Source organism: Gymnoscopelus braueri (genome assembly GCF_963280865.1).
Source record: "Gymnoscopelus braueri genome assembly, chromosome: 4".
NCBI lineage: Eukaryota > Metazoa > Chordata > Actinopteri > Myctophiformes > Myctophidae > Gymnoscopelus > Gymnoscopelus braueri.
This window is the reverse complement of record NC_137605.1, coordinates 32968280-32995438: the sequence shown is the minus strand read 5'-3', so window position 1 is coordinate 32995438 and position 27159 is coordinate 32968280. Positions and strand designations below refer to the sequence as shown.

Sequence of the window (27159 nt, the reverse complement as noted above, 5' to 3'; positions counted from 1 at the left end):
CATGAGGACTCGTACATGACAACCTCAAAAGAGTTGTTAAAACTTCATGTATTTTGAAGTTGTGATTCTCACAACAATGCAAGTTATAATTTTGATGAAAGGGACTATATAAAAGGAAAGCTAACAAAGTTTCACTGTATTGGGGTTGTCATGAATGTAAGGCTAGTTAGATGTATGTATCATTACCATAGCAAATAGCACAGTGTCTGATCCTTCCCAGGTCAGTAGCCAGGTTGTCTGATCTTTCCAGCAATGAGAAGATAGAGCTGCCCGTGTCATCAACCTGCAACCATAAATACGTCACTGATTCACTGTTATGTTTGCTATTAAAAGTACATTGAAAATTACGCAAATGAAATATCTTTGGCTCATTGAGAGTCTGCATTACATCATGTGATTCTTAATGGGCTTAAAGGAACATGCCTGATTACATGCCTGAACATGATTAGAGGACCTGGTATAATGAACTTCAGAGGATATACTTATGGATCATTTGGTTCTGAAGTGAACAGCAGACTTTCCCCTTGGATAGTAAAGTTGTTCTATAGTGAATTGAAGCTACAGTCCAATTTTATGGAACAGGCCAACTTTCAGGGATAATACAACAACTGGTTTGGATGGGAGAGGTGATTACTGAGCGGACAGAAATATTGACAAATAGACAAAGCTAAGTAATTCTGATGGCTAACGATGTTCACCTGTAAAGCCTGGCGGATATTGGGGCTCTTCTTCAGAGCGATGACTGCAGGGACAATGTTGAGGGCCCGGTATTCCATCACTGCTGTAACAATAGTGGAGGGGTGCTGGGATGGTCCATTGGCGAAGAAGACAGCTACCTTTCTCATCCTCATTCCCTGCCGAATGCGCTTAAAGACATTCTGGCCGACGAAGCGCATGGCTGCACCCAGGTGTCGCTGGTTGGCTGTGCGCTCCAAGGCGATGTTTTGAACGGCTTCGATCAGCTGCTTCTTGCGGCGGTAGTCTTGGAATCGGATCAGGTACTTGGTGTAGGTGCTGTATGCCACCACAGAAACTCGTGCGCCTGTTGGGCAGTTGCTCTCAGCAATAGTTATGTCCTCCAATAGAGAAAGGAGGGCGGAGCGTGTTCTCTCAAATGCATCAGGGGTCACATCCTCTGACATGTCCAGGGCAAAGACCAGCTCTGTGGGGTATGCAGGGCACACCGTCTGACCTGGACAACAGAGAGGAAAAATATACCACAGTGTATGGAAAACATTATAGAATATGAAACACTATACTGTGTACTATTCAAGGCTCTTAGATTAGTTTAGAGTCTAAACTAATCTAACCAACTAGGGCAATGCCCGTTGGTTATGCAATACCCACTGTACCCCAGAGTACTTTGTAGGAGTGTAGCAATTTTTCTATTGATCACTTTTTCGATTAACCCATTAAGACCTGAAGCCGATTCTACCCCAACAGTATTCTGAAAAAACGTATGTTTCTATATCAGTGGTTCTCAAACTTTTTCATGTCAAGGACCCCCAAAATTGTATGTATTTGGCCGCCGACCCCCATCTCAAAATGTTTTGTTCCAGGGACCCCCAGAAGTAAAGATTCAAGTTAAAAATGTTCGCTTTAAGACAATATATATTCAAAGATTTGCACACATTTTCAAGATTTTTCAAAAATAGTAGATCTACAAGCTCGTAGCGCGGCACTCGGTGCCACGCTATGAGCTTGTAGATCTGCTATTTTTGAATAGCCAAAGTGTGTAAAATAATGCTTTTTAGCTCAAATCAAAAAGTGACACAGATGCGTTCCAGAACCTTTTCTTTTAGATTTATTTATCAGTGAATTGACAAAAAAAAAAAAAAGTCTTATAAACGACTAAATCGATTAGTATGACTGGCCATTTAAACCCTATTTTATACTATGTCTTACAACATTGACTCTCACTTCACTTGATGGAAAATAATGAAAATAGCTGATCTACAGTAGATGTGCTATTCTCACTCTATCTATACATTCACTAGCAGTGAGTGAGTGAGTGAGTGAGTGAGTGAGTGAGTAAGTGAGTGAGTCAGTGAACGAGCGAATCACCAGCGTATTTCGAGAACTGCCCGACTGATCGACATGAAACTCTGTCATATTGATGACATCTCCATATATGGGCATATAAGGGAGACACACAGACAGATATGAGATGCGTGGCTTTATAGATATGAATAACCGAACGCCTTCACACTTGGCACTGCACTCCTTTGCACACGCCAAGTTTGAAGTCGATCGTTTGTTCTGTTCTCGAGATATGCGGGGGAAAGACACACAGACACACAGATAGAGAATCCGTGCATTTATAGATAGATAGATTTGTCATTGTGCTTTAGGAAGAAATTAAAAGAAAAAACAAACAAACTTATAGCAAGTGGTTGTACTTACAGTGAAGTCCTTACTGACAGAGTGGCAAAATCAAGAAACTTACCATAGGAGCATGCTGTTTAGGGGAGAAAACATCATCAGTTAGATCCAAAATAGAATTATCAAAGATTTCATCAGAGAATTATTGTATACTGTATAGTTTTCAAATCATCACAGTGCAACAAGAAGATTGTTTACAGAGCCAATTATGTGTCAAAACATTTTACTCAAAAGCAAGTTTGGGTTGCTGGATAAAAAAAGATTCTGGCAATCTGGGTAGGTGAATGAGACATGCTCCCCCACCCCCTACCTTGCCTCCTACAACTTCTACCATAAGGTTTCACTTGAGCAAGGCACTTACTTGCTCATTCACCAGCAGAATACAGTACTTTGTAGTTAGACTATAGTCTAAATGTTTATTTGCCAAAAATCAACATTATTACTGGATGTATTATTTTAACACTTACCACAGTTGTCTCGGATGTATGTTATTAACTGGCATTCCTAAAGAAAAACACACAGAGTAGTCAAGTAAATATCATATACTGTTTCATAACAGATTGCTGGTCAAAGAATCTTGTGTATAAGACCACTTACAGACATGGCTCTTTCTCCTGCAGGGCCTCTAGGACCCTGAGTGGACAGAGAGAATAGGTTGTTTTTACAATATTTCATTTTGGAACATTCACTTGATCACCACCACCATCATCATTATTCTGCTATCCCCCAATCCATCCATTTACCCATCCTGAGCCTAAACTATAATAAGTCATGTGAATGTGTCAAAGCATGTATATTAGGCTTCATACTAACCGGATGTCCTGGATGTCCAAAGTCTCCGGTCACACCTGATTCCCCTTGATGGCCTGAATACCCCTGCATCAGTCCAGACAGTAAACAATAAGGAAATAATAAAATAGTAATAATTACTGTCACACATGAACGGACACGAGTGTACGTACGCATGCACGCACGCGCACGCATACTTAACACCATCACAACTGAACAGCAAATACTTCAGGTTCGTCTAAACATTTTAACAAATTCATTAGCCATAATTACAGTATTGTGACACATTCATTTGGTGCTGTTTGGTAACAGATATAACATACCCTTCTACCCAGGTTTCCTTTGGGGCCTGGACCGCCATTGGCTCCTTGTAGCCCACTTTCACCCTGGAGACAATTAAGATAAAGGTGCCATTAAAAGAAAAGTATTACTTAAATAAACACAAAGTTGCCAAGTAACACATTGAATTCTTCGATATATTTTGGCCAGTGAGGTTTATTTAGTTTGACTTTTGTGCTGCACATTCACTTTGGGAAATTCTATAGTCCTCCAATATTGATATACCTGTCAGGGCTTCTGTAATGGCCCCTCTCATGTGGTTTGTGTGTTGTTTTGTTCAAATTATGTTATTGGCCGGGTTTCCCAAAGCGATTTCAGGTCGTGCGTAGCCTAGAAGCTGCGTAAGAGCCTCCACGCAGCTGCGCAGTAGCAACCCTTCATCTTCATTAGTAGCAGCTGGTTCTGCCCTACGTGCTATCTAAACTGGCTTCGGGAAACACCATCGTCGTAGGTTCTCAAGTGCACGGCGTTACGTGTCTGCTAAACTAAATTCGGGAAACAGCACGCTCCTGGACGGAGCCTACGTAAACTACGTAATGCTGTCCTACGCTACACAGAAGTTTAAACACCCTTCCTTTGCGAACATATACAGTGAAATGGATCATAAAAATACCACACACACACAATATAAATATATATATATATATATATATATATATATATATATATATATAATATATATATTACGATATATATATTACGACGCTTAACGTGCGACGCTTACCCCAAAAAACAGACATACAAGCTATCAACGCACTGCGACATGGCGTTTTGACAGCTTACAGATCTGTTCTTTTGGATAGGGTGAGCTGCTGTGCTGGTTCATGCTCTATGAACCCGAAGTTTACAAATTGTACTCTCACGGATGATCCGATCATCTGATAAAAATATTAAGCATATGCCAAGTTAACTAAAGGTATATAAATGATGCTGAGCTAAACATGTTTCCTTAATTTCGAAGTTTTATAGTCAAACGTTATGATGAAAGTCCCCAGTTCCTCTCACAAAGTGACAGCTGTTGCGCTCCCATGTTTATGAATGTTTAAAAAAATCTTTAGAAAATAGCAGATCTACAAGCTCACAACGAGTCACAAGCTTGTAGATCTGCTATTTTCAAAAGATTTTAATACATATTAAACTGGGAAATGGGACATTCTGCATACTTTTACTTTTAGGTATATTTAATTAAGTATATTTAATTTACTTGCATAATGGGGACACTTTGGTATTTTATTTACCTTGCAGATGTCACCTCACCGCTGTCATTTAATTCATAATATTATCCAATATAATCTATCTATCTATCTATCTATCTATCTATAGATAGATAGATAGATAGATAGATAGATAGATAGATAGATAGATAGATAGATAGATATTTTAATAATTTACATTCATAGTGCACATTGGCTCTATATACTGAAGCCCTTTGTTCCAGAAACATCACAGGACCTTGACATCTTGCTTTCGGAGGATATCATTGCCAAACCTACATCGTCTTTGCATTCCAGTGCATCCCTACGGTCTGTGTTGAGAATAATGTTCAGATCTAAAACAATAGGCCTCTGTGTTCAATGAGCTCAGCCTAACTGTATAATTTGGCATTATAAAGACAAAGTTTCCCATCTTTAAATTTCTCACTTAATGAAAATGAATGAACTTACTGGAAGACCAGGATAACCAGGGAAACCAAGCTCTCCCTGGGAGGGAAAAAAAAACAGTGAGATAATAAGTCATTATTACAGAAAATAGATTTAATTAAATTTTAATTTTAATTGAGATAGAATCGTTAGCATAGTATATCATAGTGACAGTGATTCATCTCTGAGTAGCTGTTTGATGTTGAATTAAATCCCTAAATATTGCAAGAAAGAAATCAATCTTTATATTTTCACACTTAACTGTTAAGGAGAATTCTTCTTTTAGCACTAGAAATCAGGGCAGCCGATATTGGGAAAAAAGATTTATCTATCTCCTGCAGTCTGCTCTCCAAAGCCTTTCCAACTATGTTCCTGAATAACAGATCCAGTGCCTGAGCACTTATTGTACATAGCAAAAGGAAATTAAACTTTCAAATACTTGCAAATTGTGGAAACCTATATCCCAATACGGTATAATATCCAATAAATTGTGCAGCCCTATCTGAGAGTACTTGTTAAGAAGAAGGACTTACCTTTGCTCCGTGCCGTCCAGTGGGTCCATAGCCATCTCTGCCATCCTGACCCTGAGAACACAGAACACATAGTTGTACATCAGTGCCCATACCCTAGGTGGGGTTGGCGAAAGGGCCTTTCTATGTGGAGTTTGCATGTTCTCCCCGTGTCCCCTAGGGTAGCTACCCTCACAAAAAACATGCAGTAATCCTGGTCTCTATACTGCCTCCCCCTGGTCAGCCGGGGCACCTGATGGAGGGGAAAGGAACTGGTTGGAATAACATGTTCCTTCCACGTGCTACGTCCTAACGGGGAAACTCCCCCCTGTCAGGTGATAAGACACAGCCTGCTCACTCCTCATGCATTGAAGGAAGCATAAGCTCAGTTCGGAGCTCTCCCCAGGCTGGCAGAGGGAGAGTAGCGCCCAGGATTACAGTTAAAGCAGTTGGCACTGGGTGAAAAAAATGGGTTAAAAAAATCGTGGAGAAAAAAAAAGAAAGAAAAAGAAAATACACAAGTATTCACATGCACATATACTAAACACAAACACATGAGCACAAGCACAAACTCAGTAATGCATGATAAACAGTTCCAGGACCTAATTTGTGGCCTGACCCATGGCTCAAGAAATGCCGCACAGAAGAGTACACAAACAAACACAAGCAGACACATGCTCATGCACACCATGCCTATTCTACATACAGAGCACAAGCCCCAACATCTTACCGGCATTCCCCTGGGGCCCTCTGTTCCTGGCACTCCCAGTAAACCTGGATCACCAGCTTGACCCTGCAGAAATGCAACAGATTATCAGAATAGTTTAACCATAGTTTAATTACACAGTGGAAAGCGTGATAATGAACTGATGATCTGTGTGATTATAATTATTATTTCTTTTCTAATAATGAGTTATGCGTTATGGCCATCTATCTTACAAAAGGTCCATACCGGTGGTCTGGCATGTTTAGCTTATATGGCTCACAGTGTACTTGATCATTTTCCAAAGCATACCGTTTGTTTGGTCTTTGAGGGAGTCAATGTTTTAGATTCGTATGGGTACCATATGAAAATCGAACTTGCTTGAGATAGTCCCAACCCAACACACAAAATGTTATCTAAGAGATTTTTGTCAAAGTTTGGTTATCGTAGTTTTTTAATGCATTTTAAAGTGCAAATTGATTTGAAGTCTAGAGTAAATAGTTGAGAGAAAATAATGATTTATGAACAAAATTAACTTATTAACTGAGCAGTTTTGTTAAGATAAAATTCCTCTAAAAGTGAAGCAATCATTGTCAAAATGGTCTGTTCATTTGTTTAATATGGCAAAAGTTGCGAGTACACAATTATGAGTTTAGACCAGTATGGACCTTTAAGTGATGCTATTGTATTGTATTGACTGCTACTGTGAAATCTGACTTAGCATGCTTTTATTCTGTGCAAAAGGTTACTTCATTCCACAACAAATGTCCTTGTTTGTCTTAAATTAACATAATGTTAATTGCTATTATCATGTAATGGAAGTGATGTCACACACCTTCTGTCCATTAGCTCCATGGCGGCCTACTGCTCCCTTGCTTCCTGCTGGTCCAGGGCCACCCTGCAAGAGAGTAACATTCAATTACACCACAGGCTTACTTACACTAATGCCGGGATTAGGCTAAAACATTTTTTGGTCTTTCACGATGGTCAGCATGTCAGATTATGCAGTTATAGTGCAATAAATGACTTCCGCTTCTTGGTCGGGATACTGGCCACACTGCAAGTACTGTATGATGTTTCACGAGATCGGGGAACATTGGTGTGTGTGTGTCTGTGTGTGTGTGTGTGTGTGTGTGTGTGTGTGTGTGTGTGCGTGCGCGTGCGCGCATGCGTGTGTGTGTGTGCGTGTGTGAGTGCGTGCGTGCGTGCGTGCGTGCGTCTACTCGAAACCCTAACGCTCACTCACTTAACTTAACTTAAATTAACTGTGTTTCCACACTTCGTCTTGATAACACTTTAATTAGAGATGTAAAACGGAGGATGTACTGTTTCAATAGCACAGGCAGTCTTTAAACCAAGGGTGCAGCTTCCTCGTCTGAAATTGAGTCCATAAAGGAAGTGAGTTCAAGTGACGGTTCATATGAATGGCCTGTAGTTTCGCTGTTTTACCCCCTGCTGGTTTCAGAAAGAATTTCTCTCAATGCAAGTGGGTGGGTTTTTGACGAACTTTAGACTTGATTTTCTTACCTTAATAAACATTGTCATAAATACTATATGCTTCCAGTCGCTAGTTTAAAGTCCTCTTTCAATCATCATGATATGCGTTTTGGTAAATTATGGTCCCATTTATTTTAAAATTGACGATAAAGTAGGATATGCTCTAGGAGGGGCCGGATGATTTGATTGACAAGCTACACAACCAATAGCATTCATTCCCCGCCCCCGCTCTTGATTGACAAGCTGAAGCTACCCAACCAATATTGGTCTGGTTGCGCAGGATATGGCGCGATATAGAAAGATGGCGGATTTGAAATTCCTGAACAATCGGCTTCATTTACGGTCTGTAGAAACCAATGGCGTAGCTTTGTCCATTCTTTTTTACAGTCTATGATTTAAACACATTCATTCAGTGTAATCAGAAACAATAACATATATTTCTTGCCAAATTGATGTACAGTCAATTATTTTACACTTGATAAAGAGAGGCATGTTGAGATGAAGGGCATACTGTACCAACCTGGGGTCCAGGCAAACCGATTGTCCCTCTCGTTCCAGGCTGGCCTCTTACTCCTCTGGCTCCCTGTGGATAAAGTGTATGTGGCACAATATGGTGATCTCATACACACCCCTAGGTCATAACTCTGGAAAAATGAAAATTCACCACGTTTTACCAAGTGTTGTTCATGACACATTATAAAGCTCAAGAGTTCAGCAAACATTCAGTGTTACTAGTCCTTTTCCGGGAAGGGAGCCATAGAAGGTCCCATAAGAGGGTGATATCAAGTATACATATCAAATGTTGTCATGATGAAGAATGTAATCAGACCAATCAACTCTCTCAGAATTAATATCATGTCAAAGCAAACGCTTAAATCCTCAGAAAATAGGTAATTTACATGGAAGATGTTATGTGTCTAATAGATTGAGAAATAACCAGACATGGATCAGGAAGGAGGGGGCCTGACCAAAGTGACTGAGTCAGATAAAAAGTGTATAAATACTGAGTAAAGAGATAAGTAGGCAGATTCGACCGGCGATGAGCTCTTGAGCACTGCCTGCTTCTGCTATGCTGTTGTAACCTGACCGCACGTGAATAAATTGAGATTGATTGAAGATCCGCCTCGACTCACGTATTTCCATCGATACAACTCGTACAAAGAGTGCCCTAGGTCTACAGGTATCCAATTCAAATGCAAACAATGTCAGACAGTATGCTAAATGTCATATCATTCTTCAGGGCTACTGTAAAGGGGGTTGCAGAGGGCCACATGCCTGTGAGGGCCTCACGCCAGGAAACCTTTTTTTTTTTTTACATTGTGGCCGTAGGTCAAGGAGTCTTGAACATGGCTTGTCTGTATGTATGTATGCATGTCTCTCCCCGCAAAAGTAAACAATCACAGCTCATGCATCCATGTGCATGACATCATGCAACAAGAAGCCTTAACCACTTGAACCCCAGTATCCATATTCTGGGAGGAACGTAAGCCAAAAATAGCAGATCTACAGGCTCACGACGTGTCGCAACGTGACACGTCGTGATCTCGTAGATCTGTTATTTTTGGCGAAGAGATTTGGTGTAGACATCAAGGTACAGTTGTAACTCAAGTCTGTTTCTCTATGAGTGGTTAACACTAAGATGTCTGTGTGGGGTGTGTGCTGACATTGTTTTGTGGATGTGCGCATGTATGAAAAAAGCCATGGGGAGTAGGGTTATGTTAAGGAATGCTGATTGTTAATTCCTTGTGGCAATGATGTTTGTATAGCCCAGGAATTTAAATGACAGCGGCCCCTACAGTATATCTGTCGAAATTGACATTAAAATAATAAAGTACTGAGAGCATGCAGCCAAACCACATCAACCAGCTGATCAGTCAGTTTATGAAAGTAATGTAAACTAAAGGGACCAGGATGATAGGAAGAAAATTTGTTTTATGCACCGCGTTAGATATTGGAGGAGAAATTGAAGCGAAACAGGGAATGGTTCGAGGCAGAAAGGATGCGCAGACCTTAGATATCACACCCCTGTCTCGCCCCTGCCTCCCCTGGCTCTATGACTAACGCCGCTGCAGGCTTAACCGCAGAATAACAATGCCTCCCATTCCATCTAATTTTATACAGAACAGCGAGGCAGTAAAACAGAATAACATTCCTATCTTGAACGGGCTATGCATACTGTATTGCCCGTTGACACAGACACACATGCTTGAACACCATAAAAAAGATCCCACATTTAGAGTGCTGGGAATCCCCACAGTTTAACATCTGCCTCTAGTTTCTAAGAAATGAATAAATAAAACAAAACTTTTACCAGCCGAAACAAGAGTCAAATCAGCCAACCCTGTTTTAGTCAAATTTTCAGCAGATCTGAGTTAATGTACTGTACATGCCAAAGGGTGTAGCTATTTGTGCTAGGATCGACTGCTACAGTATCTTCATACTGGACTTGTGTGAATAACTCACTTGAAACAAATTCAATTGGTGAGCAACGTGGTTGTAAAACAAAGTATATATTAGTTTCACAATGACCTACATTTTAGGCTTTACAAATACACTGCATAGTGCATACTATATAACTTCATCACCATTAAAGCTTTGATTCATTTTTGTCTTTTTCAGTTATTATATTTAGTTCTTTCTGCCTCTCCAATAATGACCATCACCTGAACCTCCCACTCCGCCGCCACCACCAACAACACACCCACACTGACATAGACACAAATGCACAAGAACACAATGAAGTCATCTCACATTTGGCAGAGTACTGGGAATCCCTGCCTAATAAATTAATAAGGGACTTTTATCACCAGCCAAGTGTCAGATCAGCCAGATCTGTGCAGTAAGCCAAGTTACACTGCAAGGAGACATCCTATCTCTATTAATGCTATGATTGTTTTGGCGTTTTAAAAACTGACTTGTATTTTTCTGCAACGGCAAGTTTTACCACAGAGATGGTAGTTAAATTAACGTTTACATTTTTTTTGTTGCTCTGAACTGAATTGGTCTCATTGCATCTGGCATCAAAGGCAGGACAGCCTACCACACTGACCTGGGGTCCTGAAGGCCCTGGGCTCCCTGGAACTCCCGGGGAACCAGCTTCTCCAATTGCCCCCTGGAACGCACACACACATGCGCACGCACACACGCACACGCACACACACGGACAGTAAGACCCACTGCCTGAAAAGGGAGCATGTATATGTAAATGACCAGTATGAACTAAGGAGATTTATTATTACTTAATCTCATACCGTGGGACCAAGTGGTCCTCTTCTTCCTGGTGGACCCTACAGGGCAAGGGGACAGAGTTAGTTTGTGACTGGGCAGTATGGTCTGTCAGCAAGCATGAGTGTACAAATGTAACCAAAAAATGGGTCAAATGGCCGGTTACATTTGTCAATTAGTGACAGCTTAATTGACAGTCTCGTGGAGGAGGAGAGCGTAATTTTTAAACGTCATTACCGACATAATCTGAATAGGCATCTATTGATTAATACTGATTAGCATTTAGCCCCGCCCACTGTCTCTGTCCATACCTCTCTGGTGCTGAAATGGTCAAATCCTGCCACCCCCCATGCTGTCTTTCTGTTTGTATCTGTGTTCCCATGAAAATATTGCAGGAGCAAGCGGTACTTTGCTGTGGGCAGGAGCAGGCGGTCAAAAATAAACTGCAGGTGGAACAAGTTCAAACCATTGCAAGTGGTCAGAAATCCACTTGCAATTGCTTTTTCTTGCAATTGCCTATCTCACTATTGTGAGGAAAAAACTCTGAATTCTAACTACAAGATTAACATTTTAATTTTAAGCAGTGGCTAAAAGGCACTGCTTTTTATTTGTTTTGATGCTTTCAAATATTCTATTTTTTTCTGAACTATTTACTGCTGATTTTTCTTCCATGCATCAAATGTGCTATAGGACACAATGGGTAAAAGGGTTTACAAAACAAAACAAAAATGAAAGGTGCGCTCAGTGAAACGCATATATCCGCCAGGCCGAGTGAAACTCCCTATGTCTATGACATCAGTCTTCTATGGCGTATCTATGACATATGAACATGTGTGATAAAGCATCTGAAATCTGAAACCCATTGAGCTGGAACACAATGGGATTTAAACCTCAGCCTGGTACACATGAAGTCAATAAACTGTTCCCAAACAGCAGACATGTGACATCTGGTCACTCATCTCAAGCATAGCCTCAGACAGCAGCAGCAGTGTGAATCAGGACAACAATAATATTTTCCCTTTGAAGACAGGATTTGTTGGCAAAACTTGCAAATGGGGTCTTCAATGGGGAATGGGGAAAATCGATAGATTTCAAATTATGTTCAACACAAACATTGTTACCTAAGGCTTGATTTATACGGGTGTGTGGGTGTGTGGGTGTCATGCACCATAAATAGAAAAAAGAAATTGAATCTCCAGTTGCTTATGTGTTCCTTTTCCAATTTTCTCAGAAGAATATAAAGTTATTCTTGCTAGCAGATGTTCCCATACATGCTAGCACTGTTAAGACTTAGGGTAGTGGTTCTCCAAGTGGGATTCAGGAACCCTCAGGGTTCCTTGAGGGGGTTCCAAATGGACCCTTACAGGTCCTTACCTGACTTAGGGAGTTTAGATTCTTTATAGATTTATAAATTCAAATTCTCACCGGGCCTCCATTAACTCCACTCTCCCCATGTATGCCATCGCCTCCTGCATCTCCCTGGAGCAGGAAAAATATGTGTGATTTGTTAGTAGCATGTAATAATTTCAGTACAAATGTTAAAGGCCTCTGGGTTCTACTTTATCCTATCAGTTGTCAGCCATGATGTCACCTACTGGTAAGCCTGGGTTCCCGGCATCTCCTTTGGGTCCCGGCACAGTGTTGTCCACACCCGCTTCACCCTATTGGATGACACAACACAGATTCTTACTTTGAAGATTTTCATTGAGGTGAAAAGACCATGGCGCTATGGCCCAGTAAAGGCATGCAAGTTGAAGTCTCTGCAATGCTGGTGGGTTACAGATGTGTCCCAGCTGTGTGTGACATTTTGTAAATACAAATGACCTGTCACCCAATCATCATCCAATCAAAACAGTTAAGTTAAAAGGATCTGATGTACACTATATCAAATACTTTGTGTGTGTGTGTGTGTGTGTGTGTGTGTGTGTGTGTGACGCCTTTTCCTTTCAGGTATGACATAATGCAATAATACTCAAAATAAATCGAGTCCCAGCAGATTTAGGAACTATGACACGGAAAATGTAATATTAACACTCCTGCCATATGCACATGTGTGAGTGAAGCACATTGTTCTTCTGCTTTGTAAAGAGGGAAAGCAGCGTAGAAAAGGAAATGAAGTATTTCTGTCAGCATACCAAAGATATCATGTAACCACATGGCTAACCACATAAAGCATAGAGGAGGGCATGGGGTCACATGCATGTCTTGAGTGACAAGAGAGCAGTGGTGGAAACTAAGTACATTTACTCAAGTGCTGCACTTAAGTACAATTTTGAGGTACTTTACTTAACATGAGTATTTCCCCTTTTCAGTACTTTATACTGTACTTCAGTTACAAGTTACTTGTCAGAATTAGATTATTATCACTAAACATACATTATCCAATTAAGACCTAGCCGATCTACAAGCTCACAACCCATGTGAGCTGGTAGATTGGCGATTTTCAAAAGACTTTCTTTCAAAATCAGTTTTTTGTGTGTTCTGCAAAATTTGTTTCTACTTTACTTTGGCACTTTAAGTATACTTTGATGCCAAAACTAGAGAGAGAGGAGAGAGATGAAGAGGGTAAAGAAAAAAGAGAAGGAGGGGGGGGTGACAGTCTCTGCATGAGAGACAAATGGAGGAAGACAGAAAGAAATAATGAAACACAGAAACACAGAAAGTAGCAGAGTGTAAGAGAGTAGCTATGCCCCATTTGTTGGGCACGAGTATTAGTAGTACAGTATTCGTATTATACTAATCCTTATAGTATAATATTTTGGCAGTTAGAATGCAAAATTCATGTGCATACCATGTTGTACTAACAGGAGATTACAGAATTACTGTGCCGAAGGGCATCATTGAGTTGCAAGTTGCAAACTACTGCCAATTTCAAACTATCTATAAAAGAAATCTATATAGTGCAAACAACCAAAATTGTCTTTCAGACGATTTACCAGTTTATTCATGTTTTATTTATGTTCATCCATTTATATTTATTTCCCATCCATGAACAGCTCTCTCTGTAATGCTACACAGTGCATTGTGTGACAATAGTGTCCAGCAACACTACCTTTAAAAAATCCATAGATTTTGCTGAAGTAGTTTTTCTTCAGTGGGATTTTTGTACTGTACTGTATATACACTAAAGAATTGGGACAGTAAGACAGACAACCTGATTTCATTTATTTTCCTTTTAACTCACCGGGTCTCCTCTCAGTCCCTTTTGACCCGGTACCCCCGGCTCTGCTCTGTTACCTGGGATGCCCTGGAGAAGTGAAACAAATCAAACTGTAGTGACAGGTCAGAGGGCAGAAGAAAGATGATCAATCACGCTGCAGGCAAACACATCTCTGCTGAAAATACCAAATTCATACCATAAATGCTTAAGTGAACAAACACTACTTTCTCCAACAGCTAAGATATAGAGATACAGTAGAGATAGTGTAGAGATACAGGGATATACTGTAAGGATATAGAGATATTGATATGAATTGAGATATATAGCCTATTTTTTAATACTCACTGCTGTCTCCTACAGCTAGAAACAACATAAATTACATAATCATGCTACCTTTGACTCGACCGATTTTTTTTGGTGCTGCACTGGTCAATTTAAAATTAATTGAAATATCCGATGTTAACATATGTTCAGAATGATTAAAGTTAATATTAATACACTATGAGTTGAGACTATCATATGCTGTCAGGTTTGTGTTCGAAAGGAGTTCATGTTGGTACATTTTAAAGCGGTCCTACACCATATACTTAAATATATATATAATACTGTATGGTCCATAACATGAATTGTTTTGTGTGGGTTGAATATACGTAAAAAGAAGATTGTGTTGAGCGGTGCTCGTCTTTAGTTATAAGAGAGAGAGAGTGTGCCAGTATGAACATAGTCTCTCGAGCCAGACTGTTGAACACAATTTTCAAATGCTTCCGTCATGTGCAACGGAAGCACTGGAAATGAGACGAGTTTAAAGCTGATGCCCCGCCTCCACCCACTTCCATTTTGTCTTTGTAGTAGGGTCCTAAATGTAAATCAAATTAGTCGAAGCCTATATCGCTTGCTGCTGAGCAGAAATGAAAATTCTGAAAGATATTTTAAAGACATTTTAAAATATCTTTTCATGAATGGAAACTGATGACAGCTTCCATTATCCGCATTCAGGAGGCGTAGTTACAGACTCTCATTCAGAGATTGAGGAATAGTTGTCTGGCTTCAGAGACTAGTATGAACATGAATGAATGAATAAAATGATGCATGTATTTTTACTGGGTTTCCTGGGTTTCCTCGCACTCCTGAGCCGCCACCAAGTCCTGTTAGGCCCTGCAAACAGACAATAACAACTTTTAATTAGGAGACATTGACAAACATTAACAAACCGTCTGCTTCCTCAACACGCCCAGTCACATCCTGGACACAGCATAAATAAATAATAAAGTATACACTGCTGCCCTAAAACAAGCCAAGACATTGAGCTACAATTGATTGATGTGGTGATGACTACAGGGTTTCTGAAGCCCTGGACAGAATAGACAAAACATGCTGTATTTTATTATTGAAAAGTTAACATTTAAGGTTTTGTTCCAATGGCAAAGATAGCCCCTTTTTGTATACAGAGGAATTAAAATATAACCACCTGAGGAAATAAAGAAAATAATGTAATGCACTCAGTAGGGTGTCAACCTCAAGGATTTAAAATCTCCCCACTTTAAAGAAAGGTTATTTCCTCTTGGTCTCAATGTGTTCAAAATATCTGTTTATTTCAAAATGTAGTGTTTGATGGTAGCATTAGAGCTGTCAGTGGTTCTCAATGTGGAGTCCTTGAGGGGGTCCTTGAGCGAGGTCCAGGGGGTCCCCAACAGTTAAAAACCAAATGGACCCTTGCAGGTCTGTAACTCTGAGAGTGTACACATTTTCTGAACCATTCTTTAGCTCCATGGTCACTGAACTAAATATTAGACCCGCTCGTCAAAAGCGACACAATATTCCCAAGATTTTCATACTGAAATGTCTTTTTTCAGAGAGATAAATCAGGAGAAAATCAACTTTATTAATAACCTTTCTCTGTCCCAGCAACACACTCTCGCAGGATCTAGCAAACATAGGACGTTCATGAGATTTGCTGTCAGACGCCGACGCCCACTTAGGAGACCATTTGTAGGATTTGTGTACTATTTCGCCTATAGTGGCTCCAATTGGGATGGTGTATCTTCCTAAAAATCAACCATCTTTGATTGGTGTAAACAAACAGCTGTGATAGGAAGTAAAACGGAAGTGGTTCTACACATGCGTGACTGGTCTATCTGGCAGCGCGTCACTCCGCCACCTAGCCACCTGTCATGCACACTACAGCGTTTTCAATCACTGTTGCGACTCCCTGTAAACGCAAAATAAAAAGTGAGAATGCAACGGCACTTTGTCGTTTTCTATTCTGATGGTTGCCGTGTAAACGTGCTCATCCTCACACTCACTTGAGGTAGAGCCTCGGTCACAGCATATACATCTGCTTTGGCATGTAACATCTGGCCACTCTACAATAAATGTGTTTTGAACCATCGACCTGACTGTGTCTGACTGTCGGAGGAACCAAGCCACAGAGGTGGCTGGTAGCATCAACCTTGTTACAATAACCTCCTCGGCAGAGGTAATAATAACACAGTCAGACAGAGACTCAGAGAATTAGCGTAATAGAGATAAAGAACTACATAGTCCTAATTACCTGTTCACCATTTACTCCATCAAGCCCATGCTCTCCGTCATCACCCTGCAATGGCAAAATGATTCAAAGATGTTAAGTCATTGTAACTGTTACACATTTAAAACCTATTTTATTTTCTTCTCTTTTTCCAGCTGTCATGACCTTTAAACTAGACTTGTTAAAGGTATTTCACACTACATACAACATGTCTACACAACTTCCTTAGATAAATGAATTTGCATTCCAAATGAGTCAGTCACTCACCCTGTTTCCCCGGTGGCCTCGGTATCCCTGTAACATAAACACAGATTAAAGGCAGGTCAGCAAAGTGGTTTAGTTGCTCAGCATGTGTGTGTGTGTGTGTGTGTGTGTGTGTGTGTGTGTGTGTGTGTGTGTGTGTGTGTGTGTGTGTGTGTGCGTGCGTGCGTGCGTGCGTGCGTGCGTGCGTGCGTGCGTGCGTGCGTGCGTGCGTGCGTGCGTGCGTGCGTGCGTGCGTGCGTGCGTGCGCGCGCGTGCGTGTGTGTAAGTTTGTTTTTTTATCATCTGTTGTACCTTCATTCCTCTTGGCCCAGCACAGCCCTGTATCCCCTGAGGTCCAAATGGTCCAGGTAGACCTCTGTCACCCTGGGGGTAGACACCGACAGCCACAACAAGAGGTCAAGGTCAGACAGATCAATGTATGTGGAGTGACTCTATATTGAAACCTTGTAGACAGCTTCAACAGTGAGTGGGCATCCAAGCCCAGTTGGAAAAAAAAAATACATTTTCATAGACACTACATGCATGTTGCATGCTTTCTTGGCCAGGTATGTCATGAACAAAATAAATAAAAATGAAAGGACAAACACTTACAGCAATTCCTTCCTCTCCTGGGTAGCCAGGATGGCCCTTTGGCCCGACCACACCCTGTTTAAAGGGAAAGACAACATTTATAGTACTCAATCAAATCTGTCGCACTGACTGTCAAAAGTCACTACATAAATACACAAGAAACCCTGTTGCCTCATACACAAGTACATTTTAGTTCACAGCCACTTATTCCCATACCTTATTCCCATACCCTACTTGCATGTCATCTATTTTGCTCTAGATGAAAATGTTATACTTTGTCGCACAACTGTGTTGCTCACAGGAAATAACAGATTTTCAACTAAAATTCAATTCAATTGAAAATCAGTTATTTTCGGTGAGTGACACACACTTATGACAAAGTATTAAATAAGCAATATTACACTTGAGGGTGTTATTATTGCCACAACCGGTGGAAGACAGGGTTAAACAACAAAAAATGGGACTGGTCTTCAAAATTGTAAATGCAGATTTGTCCGAAATGCCCCCTATACCCGCTTATCTGTCAAAATACCTCCAAAAAGTTAGTGACACCCACAGTCACGAAACTAGAGGGAGCGTAAACAACAATCTGGTACCACCCACCCATAAAACAAACATGGGCAAATTCTCCTTCTACACCACGGCCACCGAGGTATGGAATAGCCTAACCCCATTCCTCAAAAAATGCAGTTCGTTGGGCTCATTCAAAACAGCCCTAAAAACTCATCTTTCTGGAGGCCATAAGAGGAGGTAGTACCAGTTTCCCTGTAGACAGATGACCCCCCTCCCCCTTTTTTTTGTATATACTTTTATTTTATTTTTCATGATGCTTTTTTTGTACATAGTGGTATTTTTTTCTCTGTTTCTTATGTTGATTTGAACTGTTTGGTTGCTACTATATATGTCTATGAAATTAATTCAAGGACCCCAACGGAAACAAGTCCGCAAGGACTTTTTTGGTCGGACCTTTTAGACAAAAGTATTATAAATGTAACTGTGCTGTTTTACATTCTTTTGCCTAATAAAATTTTCAATCAATCAATCAATTAAGAGGTGGTAAGAGTCAAATGCAAGTCGATTTGAGGAATGTGAGCTACAAGCCAAAGATGGCAAACTTTATGTGTACAATTACAAGACAATGTAACCAGCCACATTTCTCATACGGACACTAACTAAAGTCTTACATGTAAAAAAGTATAGCAAGAAACCAGTCATACCAACAAACACCTTTATAAACATAAAGAAAACAAACTATAATTTGGACATCAGCCTGTTTTCAAATGTATTTTATTTTCATTATTTTTTATTAATAGATTTTCTCCCCAATAATAGACATTTAAGTTTATTAAGGGATGAGACAAATGGCCTGCATCTCCATTCATCGAGAACTGCTCCATAAATACTCTGCTAAAAGCATTAGCTAACTTACAGTATGTTACAGCAGAAGACACAACACTATATTGGGCTGCGAGTGATGTTGTATCTGATCATTGCTTTACTAATGGTATGGTAAGAAATGGAATGTGAGAAAAATGGGAATTACGTTTTTTATTTAAATGATTACGTGTCCTCATCGTTACTGTATATCTCTGTGTTCTGAGCACAACCAATGGAATGTTTGTAGGTTTTTCTTCTGTTTTATAGTTTCACACACTTTTGCACACACGTTAAAGGTTTAAAGTCATGCATGTTACAGTCACCTTTGACGCTGAGAGGCCCCGAGATCCACGAATCCCTTCGTGTCCAGAGCACTTGCACGTAACATTACAGCAGTCTCTATCTGCCACTGTGTCCTAGAGAGAGATAGACAGCAAAATACATTCAATGGGAGGGAGAGTGTGTGATGAAGAAAGAGGACAGACAAAAAGACAGACTGAAGGTTGTCAGGAAGTACGAAGGGAAAGAAAGATAATTGTGGTAAATGATTATTAGGAGGTGGGGGACTGTCAATCATCATCAAGGTTCTCCTTTGAAAGACAATCCACATTTACCATCACCCACCACTATTCACTTTTTCCTTTTGACATTACCCTTAGGAACACATTTTCCCTCCTCTAGACTGACAAGCTGAGACAAGAAACTATTTCTGAAGAGACAATAATGACATACTTCACATGCTGAAATGTCACTCATTTACAAATACAGCCCATTATTGAGCACAGACTTTTTTTTGCAAAACCACGGCAAACGCACTTTCGGGTTTTAGGACTACGGTACAAATGTATTGGTCTTGTTCCATTAGAAGACTAAAAGTGGTCAAGGTAATAATGGCTGTAGACTGACAGCCACAACTTACAACTTGTTTCAGCATGGTGCTGCCCACACTCTGCATGCCAATGCTGAGAGGAACTTTGTAGCCAAAACCTCGACCAAACTCCACCATTTGCATTTGGCCGACATCTCGGGCTCCCTCCAGGGCAACTATCAGTAGGGCACTTATACCTTAGCAAACAAGACATGATATTTAATTAATGCATTTGTTCTCCTCTTACAGAAGGTATAAATAGTTGCATCATGCCATGCATGTCAACACATAACAACATTTCTATTGAGGAAATGCACTGTATACTGTGTGTACACTGATATACAGTCTAAGTATTCAGTGTATGTGTTCTCCTATTGTATTATGCCATGTGTACCAGTATACACATACACTGATATACAGTCTAAGTATTCAGTGTATGTGTTCTCCTATTGTATTATACCATGTGTACCTACCAGTATACACATATATTCGGTAATGTAATTTTGTAACAACAGTATGTCTCTATACAGCGCTAGCCTCTCTTAGCCAGCCTAAATATCACAAGCTCAGTTTTTGAGTTATTTTGTTTGGAAAATATCTACTGAGTATCAATTGAGCCTGGCAGCTGGAAGTCGGACCAGCTGTTTAGATGATAACGGCAATGATTATCCTTGTGTTTTAAATGTAACAATGGCTGCATTTGAAGATATTAGAGTTGATGCTGCTATGAATTGGTTTGAATTGATTAAAGGCATTTCTGGAATGAGAAGATGTTTATTATTTTTTCTTCTCCCAACTGGGCTAAAGGCTGATCTGAATCATCCAAATGTATGCAAAGTTATTTTGGCCACAATCTGCCCATCAAAGCAAATGCCTACTGAGACTTGCCCAACCACAATCAGTGAAGTGAAGTTTGTGGGCTGGTTTTGCAATGCCTTTAATAACGAAATGTGCTATATTACCATCACATCTGAAATCAAGGCATTTAACAACAAATTAAACAATAAATGAGTATTATTGTCCATCCAACCCCAACACCCTTTGTCCCATAAAAGCGGTTCTGCTTTCCTGTTTTCCATGTTTTGATCTGGTCACCCATAAAGTCCACCATAAAACTCAACATCACTTATATATTCTTTTTAGGTTTGAGCTCACTACAAAAATGATAAATACAATATGAGCACTGAGAGTTGTACAGTGTATATGTTACAGGGAAAATGGCATTCCAGGGAAATTGAAAGGGGTACGCTTGTTTTCATGCCCCTCATGCAATTCTGTAGAATCAACGCTAGAGGGCAATGCAAGCCAGACATGAGCCCCACACCACACACGCACGCATGCACAAACCAGCACGCACACACGCATGCGCACACGCGCGCGTGTACACACACATACACACACACACACACACACACACACACACACACACACACACACACTCCAGGGGGCGGGCCTGGCGGGCTATGTTAGTGCAGTGAGTGGCACTTGGGGCAAACGCAGTCCCCACACAACATCATTTACGATTCTGTGCCTATCGGTACATAACTCGGACGGCGCTTAAGTCGACTAGCAGACCATCGGCCGGTCGTCGCGGGCACTCGCGCCTGGAGGCGCTCGGGCGCGACTCCTCTGCCTCAAGGTCTGCTAAGTCGGAGCGCCTTCCGTCATGGTCCAAAACTATACTTTATCAGCGAAAAAAAAGTAGTCCGCGGTTGTTTGAAAAAGTAATGTCCCAAGCTGGAGTCAAACCCCGGCTCCCAGTGGTAGTGGGTGGGGAGTCCAATGATTATCGAAGTGCGCCACTGAGGCTTGTACTAGTGGTGCAAAGTAACAAAGTAGATTTACTCAAGTACAATTTTGAGGTATTCGTACTTTACTTGAGTATTTCTCTCATATTATCCATTTTATTTTCAGCGTTCCCCTAGCGTAGCTTCCTGGTTAGTATGTTGTTGTTGTGGTCGTCGTCCTCGCATCAAAGCCCCGCCTCGCAGCACCGCCCCGTGCCTATAAAACAAGCGCTCCCCTGTCAATTTCCCTGGAATGCCATTTTCCCTGTGACATATACATGAATAATAATGATTGAGATTCTCTTTATTTTTTTACCAGATTGACGTAGAAGCTCTGATTCCCTCTCCAGTTTCATCACGTCTTCATCTAGTCCATCTGAGAAGATCACTAGCACCTGGTGGATAACAGTAGGATTGTCACATTAGATTGGTGCTAATGGATTAGGTACAATCCTGATGAAAGTTTAAAAAAACAACAGGCCTATCACAATTTCTTGATTATTTCTAAATTACTGGACACACAAATAAAGTGTTTCAGGACATAACCAACATTTACTTCACTACCAAAGAAAGGTTGATAGGCAAGTGCATCGACAGTGGTGGTAGTGTGTGCAAGATTCTTTTCAGCATCCTGCACTCACCTTCACACCAGCTTTGGACTCTGTCCTAAACTTGTCTCTGAAAGAGTGCAGCAGATCTGTGTTGAAGTAGGTGGCCTCAGACATCTGCCAGGCCATGACCTTCTTCACCACCTCATCGCTGTAGGCTTCGAAGTCGAAGTTGTGTCCATTACGGCCATACACGCTGTATGCAATGTTGGCAAAGACGGGTGTGGGTCCAACGCAGCACAGGCCCTGCAGCGTGGACACATAGTGGGCGATCTCTGGCAAGAATGTTTGGAGTTTGGGGTGACCGCTGGCCAGAGGCTGGGTTGTGGGCCTGTGTGAAATGTCGAATCCAAAGGCAATATCTATGCTGCAGCCTATGGGAGAAAAGACAAAACATTTGCTTACTGCCACTCAGTCACTGTCACACTTCAGCTTCTGCTTCTGGAATAGATAGAGAGATAGACAGAAAACAGATAAAGACAGAGGGGGGGGAAAGAAAGGAAGAAAGAAAGAAACAAAGAAACAAAGAAAAAGAGAGGATGGAATGAGACTAAACACCAGGTCCACCAACCAACTCACCAGGTTTTTCATTGATGGGTCTGGATTGGCAGGTGGTATCAACCACCTTCTTCTTGATGTTAGCCAAGGAGCCAAAGTTCTGCACTGTGAATAACCTCTCGGAGCTGCCAGTGATCTGCAGGAGCTCCAGGTCGTGCACATCTCCAATGCCAATGGCAAACACCTCTATTCCCTCAGCTCGGAGGCTCGCGGCCGCAGCATCCACGTCATCCTGCGAATCACCGTCTGTGATCAGCACCAGGTTCTGGGAAATGCCTTGTGACTTACGGCTGCCATGTGATGCTTGAAAGTAGTCCTTAATGAACCCTAGGGCAAGTCCGATGTTTGTCCCTCCTCCGAGTTGCCTCATGGCGAGGATGTGTTCGTTCACTGCTGCTTCATTGGGGAAATCATTGAGGTAAAACTCCTTCTTAGGAGAACTGCTGAACTGGGCAACTCCTACCCGGACAAACTCCTCACTGACTCGGAAACTCGATACCAGGTCTGTCATGAATTTCTTCATGATCGTGTAATCACTGGGTTGAATACTGCCGGACTGATCGATCAACATGACCAGGTCAGCTTTCTGTTTCTCACAGGCTGCCAATACAAAAACATGTAAAGATAAATTAAGTATGTGTCTGTTCTGTGGCAGTGTAGCAGGGTTCTTTTGAAAATCATACTATAATTGTATATTAATTAGAAATGAATTTAGAATGTGAAGAACATTTGATCTAAGAAATGTTTTCTACATAAGGTTTTACAAATGTGGGGATTTTTTTTGGGGGGGGGGGGGGCAGCAATGTTAAATGTATAGACAGATAAATAGATAGAAAGATAGATAGATCTCTCACCTGGCTTAGTGTTATTGCAGAGGACATGTGAAATATTCTTATATAGAACCTCTAAAGCATCAAAATCGTTCACATAGAAAACCCTGGATCTGTCCCCACCAGCCATGATCTCCAGCTGAGTCTTGTTTGCTTCTGCCACTCCAATACTGAAGACTTTGATGCCATTGTCTCGCAGTGCATTAGACGGCACAACTAAATTGTTGCGGTCGGTAGCATCGCCATCTGTGATCACGAATAGAATCTGGGGCACGTGTAAGGCTCCTCTGCCACCATTTGCTTGATTAAAATATTGTAAAGAATATGCCAGAGCTTTGCCTGTATAGGTGTCACCATATGGTGACTGAAGGGCCTGTATGGCCTTCTGAATTTCCTTTTTGGAATAAAACTGATTCAGAGTGAAGTCCACTTTGGGTTCGTTGGAATAGAGAATGACTCCAAAGTGTGTCTGCTTCTCGCCAACTGTGGTATCCTTTACTACGGACTCCATGAACTTAAGCATGCTCTTGAACTTGGGCTGAGTGATACTCGTGGATCCATCCACCAAGAAAATCATGTCAGCAACTTCTGTCTTCTTACATTCTGTTTGAAAAAAATTGAATGTCAATTAGTGTTTCGTCATGATAATAAATCAGTAAATTAGTTTTGGTGCTATTGTTGAAGAAATTATGAAAAATCTTTGTAAAATGTGTTCGCTTTCAGAAAAAGCACTTTTACCACAAGTGGGACTGCCTTTTAGTGTTTAACTACAGTGCCAAACCAGTTATACATGAATCAGGGGCCCTCTCACCTATCTCTGGTTCACAAATTTCCAACGCCAATTGACTCTCCAGGTCCTTCAACCCATCAAAGTCCCTCTGAGAATACACCCTATCCTGGGTGCCACTGATTTCCTGCAGCTGGGTGGAATTGGCGTTGACAACTCCAATTGCATAGACTATCACCCCCTTGGCCCTCAGAGCCTCAGCAGGGGCCTTGACCTCATCTTGGGACTCTCCGTCCGTGATAACTATAAGTCTCTGTCCGAGGTCCGGACGACCTCCGCTGAGTGGATCAAAGTACTGAGAAATAGCAGAAATTGCTTCGCCAGTAAGTGTGCCTCCACCGATCTGTTGCATACCTTCTATTGCTTGCGACATCGCAAATTTGTCAAAGTAACGGTTGAGAGGGAATTCAAGTGTTTGAATGGTGCTGTACTGCATGACGCCGACATGCACCTCGTTCTGACCAACAAGAGACTTGCTGACAAGCGATTTCATGAAGTCCTTCATCTTCTGAAAGTCCTCTGGATTGATACTACCTGAGCTGTCAATCAAGAAAAGGAGGTCGCCTGGTCTGTCTTTGCAGGCTGTGGGAAGAGAAATGGCAATTTTAGAAGAGTGTTCCACATTTTACTCTTGAAAGCATGTTACCTTTACCTATTGTATTACGAGGAGACATATATGCTTTGCCTCCACGCACATAGTAATAAGATAATAGTGCTGTTGTACTCTTAGATGTAGCTAATACAGCTTATACATCTTATTTAAATCATATTTTTATTACAAGCCATACATACCAAGCGTCATTTTAAATTGGAACATATCTATACTAAACCTGGAACATCAAAGCCATCTGTAAAAAACAACAAACATACAAACAAACAAACAATCCAGCTTCTTTTACCATCTTGGGCACAGATATCAGTCATGATGTCATCCTTTATTGGCCTCAGGGCATCAAAATTATTAACCATGAACATCTTCTGTGGGCTGCCAGCAATCTGTTGCAGCTCTGCCTTGTCTGCACTTTTCACACCAATGGCATAGATGATGATGCCTTGGGCTCTTAGTTTCTCTGCAGGAAGTTTGACCTCGTCTGTAGACTTCCCGTCCGTGATGACAATGAGGTACTCTGCGGCTTGATGACCACGAGTGACAGCTGCTCTGTCAAAATGTTGCGTCATAAATGACAACGCAGCTCCTGTCTGAGTACCACCGCCTATTTGCCTGATGTTCTCAATACCCTTCTCCAGTGACTGGACGTCTGTGTAAGCTGTCAGGTCAAACTCTAAGTTTGGTGAATCTGCATACTTGGCGACGCCCACGCGGACAAATTGTGGCCCGATACGCAATGTATGGACAAATTCCATGATGAACTCCTTCATGTCTGTGAAGTCTTCCGGATAGTGGTCAATCAGAAAGAAGATGTCCGCTTCTTCAGTTTTCACACAGCCTACAAGGAGAACAACAATGTCACTTATAAGGATTCATTTATATGCTTTCCATTCTGAGCATCACTATATCAATTTACTAAACTTAAAGGAGTTCCACTTGATCTTCATATGCTCATTATATGATGGCACTATTTCAGTCTACTCTCATTGGTCTCATTGGTGGGCTGTGTGGACAGTTCAGAAACCTGCCTACCAATGACATCGTCGATGGGGATTCTAAGCTAATAAAAACTACAGCCTTTCTCTTCCTGGAAAGTTGAAGCCATTGTTCTTGCATTAATAAACACATTTAAAAAAACTACAAAATCTTGTTTGACATGATGACCCACCCTGCCTACCGATGTCACTGGTAGGCAGGTTTCTGAACTGTCCACAGTCCTCCTCTGACACACAGAGTTGAGCAGACAGAAATGGTGTCTGGCATCTTATAATGAGCATTATTTAGGACCAATTATATGAAGATAGGTTGAAATGGTTGAAAGTGGTCCTTTAATACAAAATATGTTTTATTATGTTGAAATCTGAACATTAACAGCTGTCTCAAACCTTCTTTGATGGTTGATCTTCGCGTATTGATCGTGATCGCGTTGTCAAAGATGTCAGTGCACAGGACCTTCTGCATACTCTGCACCAGGGGCTTCAGTTTGGTAAAACTGTCCACTATAAACACATACCTCCTTGGAGGATAAGTGGCCATCTCCACTAGTTCATTCATATTAGCATTTTGGATCCCCAGACAGTACACTGTGACACCAGCTCTACGGAGATCCTTTGCCGCTGTTGTCACGTTGTCTTGGGATTCACCGTCTGTGATAATTACAGCCACCTGCTGGACGCCCATGCTTTTCCTGCTGCCTCGCGCCGCGACGAAGACGTTTTCCTTAGCAAACTTCAGGGCAGCGCCGGTATTGGTACCGCCTCCACGGTAGGGTAGGATCTTGATGAAGTCAAGAATCTCACTCTTGTGATCAAAGGAGTCAAGGTAGACTTGTGCCGTGGGCCTGTCACTGTACGAGACAATGCCAACTCGCACCCTTTTCCTGCCAACATCTAGGCCATTCACAATATTGTGCAGAAACGTGCGTATCAGCTGGAAGTTGGGAGTTCCAATGCTGCCTGACTCATCAACGATGAACACCACATCTGCCAGTTTGGCTTTGTTGCAATCTGGTAAAAAAAAAACAGCACATGCTTTTTGTTGTAACTCATGCATTATTGTCTACCTGTTAAGGAAGCGGTAAAAGGAAGTCTAATCATTTAATTAGGGTGAAATTAATTCTGTAGTCTGGG

At 41.3% G+C, this 27159-nt stretch overlaps 1 protein-coding gene across 4 annotated transcripts in view; it reads right to left on the bottom strand.

Moving 5' to 3' along the window:
• col6a4a (collagen, type VI, alpha 4a) overlaps nucleotides 1-27159 on the bottom strand; it is a 51344-nt gene that overhangs the window by 5357 nt on the left and 18828 nt on the right. For all 4 annotated transcript variants that reach the window (XM_080427584.1, XM_080427586.1, XM_080427587.1 and 1 more), the window contains 31 exons: nucleotides 26416-27036; nucleotides 25320-25868; nucleotides 24445-25002; nucleotides 23658-24236; nucleotides 22825-23403; nucleotides 22279-22619; nucleotides 21954-22032; nucleotides 19902-20047; nucleotides 19306-19398; nucleotides 17627-17680; nucleotides 17327-17398; nucleotides 17039-17065; nucleotides 16796-16840; nucleotides 15346-15399; nucleotides 14269-14331; nucleotides 12680-12745; nucleotides 12510-12563; nucleotides 11111-11146; nucleotides 10909-10971; nucleotides 8380-8442; nucleotides 7198-7260; nucleotides 6390-6452; nucleotides 5684-5734; nucleotides 5175-5210; nucleotides 3495-3557; nucleotides 3196-3258; nucleotides 2980-3015; nucleotides 2850-2886; nucleotides 2447-2458; nucleotides 699-1192; nucleotides 187-283 (listed from right to left, as the gene is read on the bottom strand). In XM_080427584.1, coding sequence (XP_080283710.1) covers nucleotides 187-283; nucleotides 699-1192; nucleotides 2447-2458; nucleotides 2850-2886; nucleotides 2980-3015; nucleotides 3196-3258; nucleotides 3495-3557; nucleotides 5175-5210; nucleotides 5684-5734; nucleotides 6390-6452; nucleotides 7198-7260; nucleotides 8380-8442; nucleotides 10909-10971; nucleotides 11111-11146; nucleotides 12510-12563; nucleotides 12680-12745; nucleotides 14269-14331; nucleotides 15346-15399; nucleotides 16796-16840; nucleotides 17039-17065; nucleotides 17327-17398; nucleotides 17627-17680; nucleotides 19306-19398; nucleotides 19902-20047; nucleotides 21954-22032; nucleotides 22279-22619; nucleotides 22825-23403; nucleotides 23658-24236; nucleotides 24445-25002; nucleotides 25320-25868; nucleotides 26416-27036 — 5157 coding nt within the window. The remainder of the gene's footprint in view (nucleotides 1-186; nucleotides 284-698; nucleotides 1193-2446; nucleotides 2459-2849; nucleotides 2887-2979; nucleotides 3016-3195; nucleotides 3259-3494; nucleotides 3558-5174; nucleotides 5211-5683; nucleotides 5735-6389; nucleotides 6453-7197; nucleotides 7261-8379; nucleotides 8443-10908; nucleotides 10972-11110; nucleotides 11147-12509; nucleotides 12564-12679; nucleotides 12746-14268; nucleotides 14332-15345; nucleotides 15400-16795; nucleotides 16841-17038; nucleotides 17066-17326; nucleotides 17399-17626; nucleotides 17681-19305; nucleotides 19399-19901; nucleotides 20048-21953; nucleotides 22033-22278; nucleotides 22620-22824; nucleotides 23404-23657; nucleotides 24237-24444; nucleotides 25003-25319; nucleotides 25869-26415; nucleotides 27037-27159) is intronic.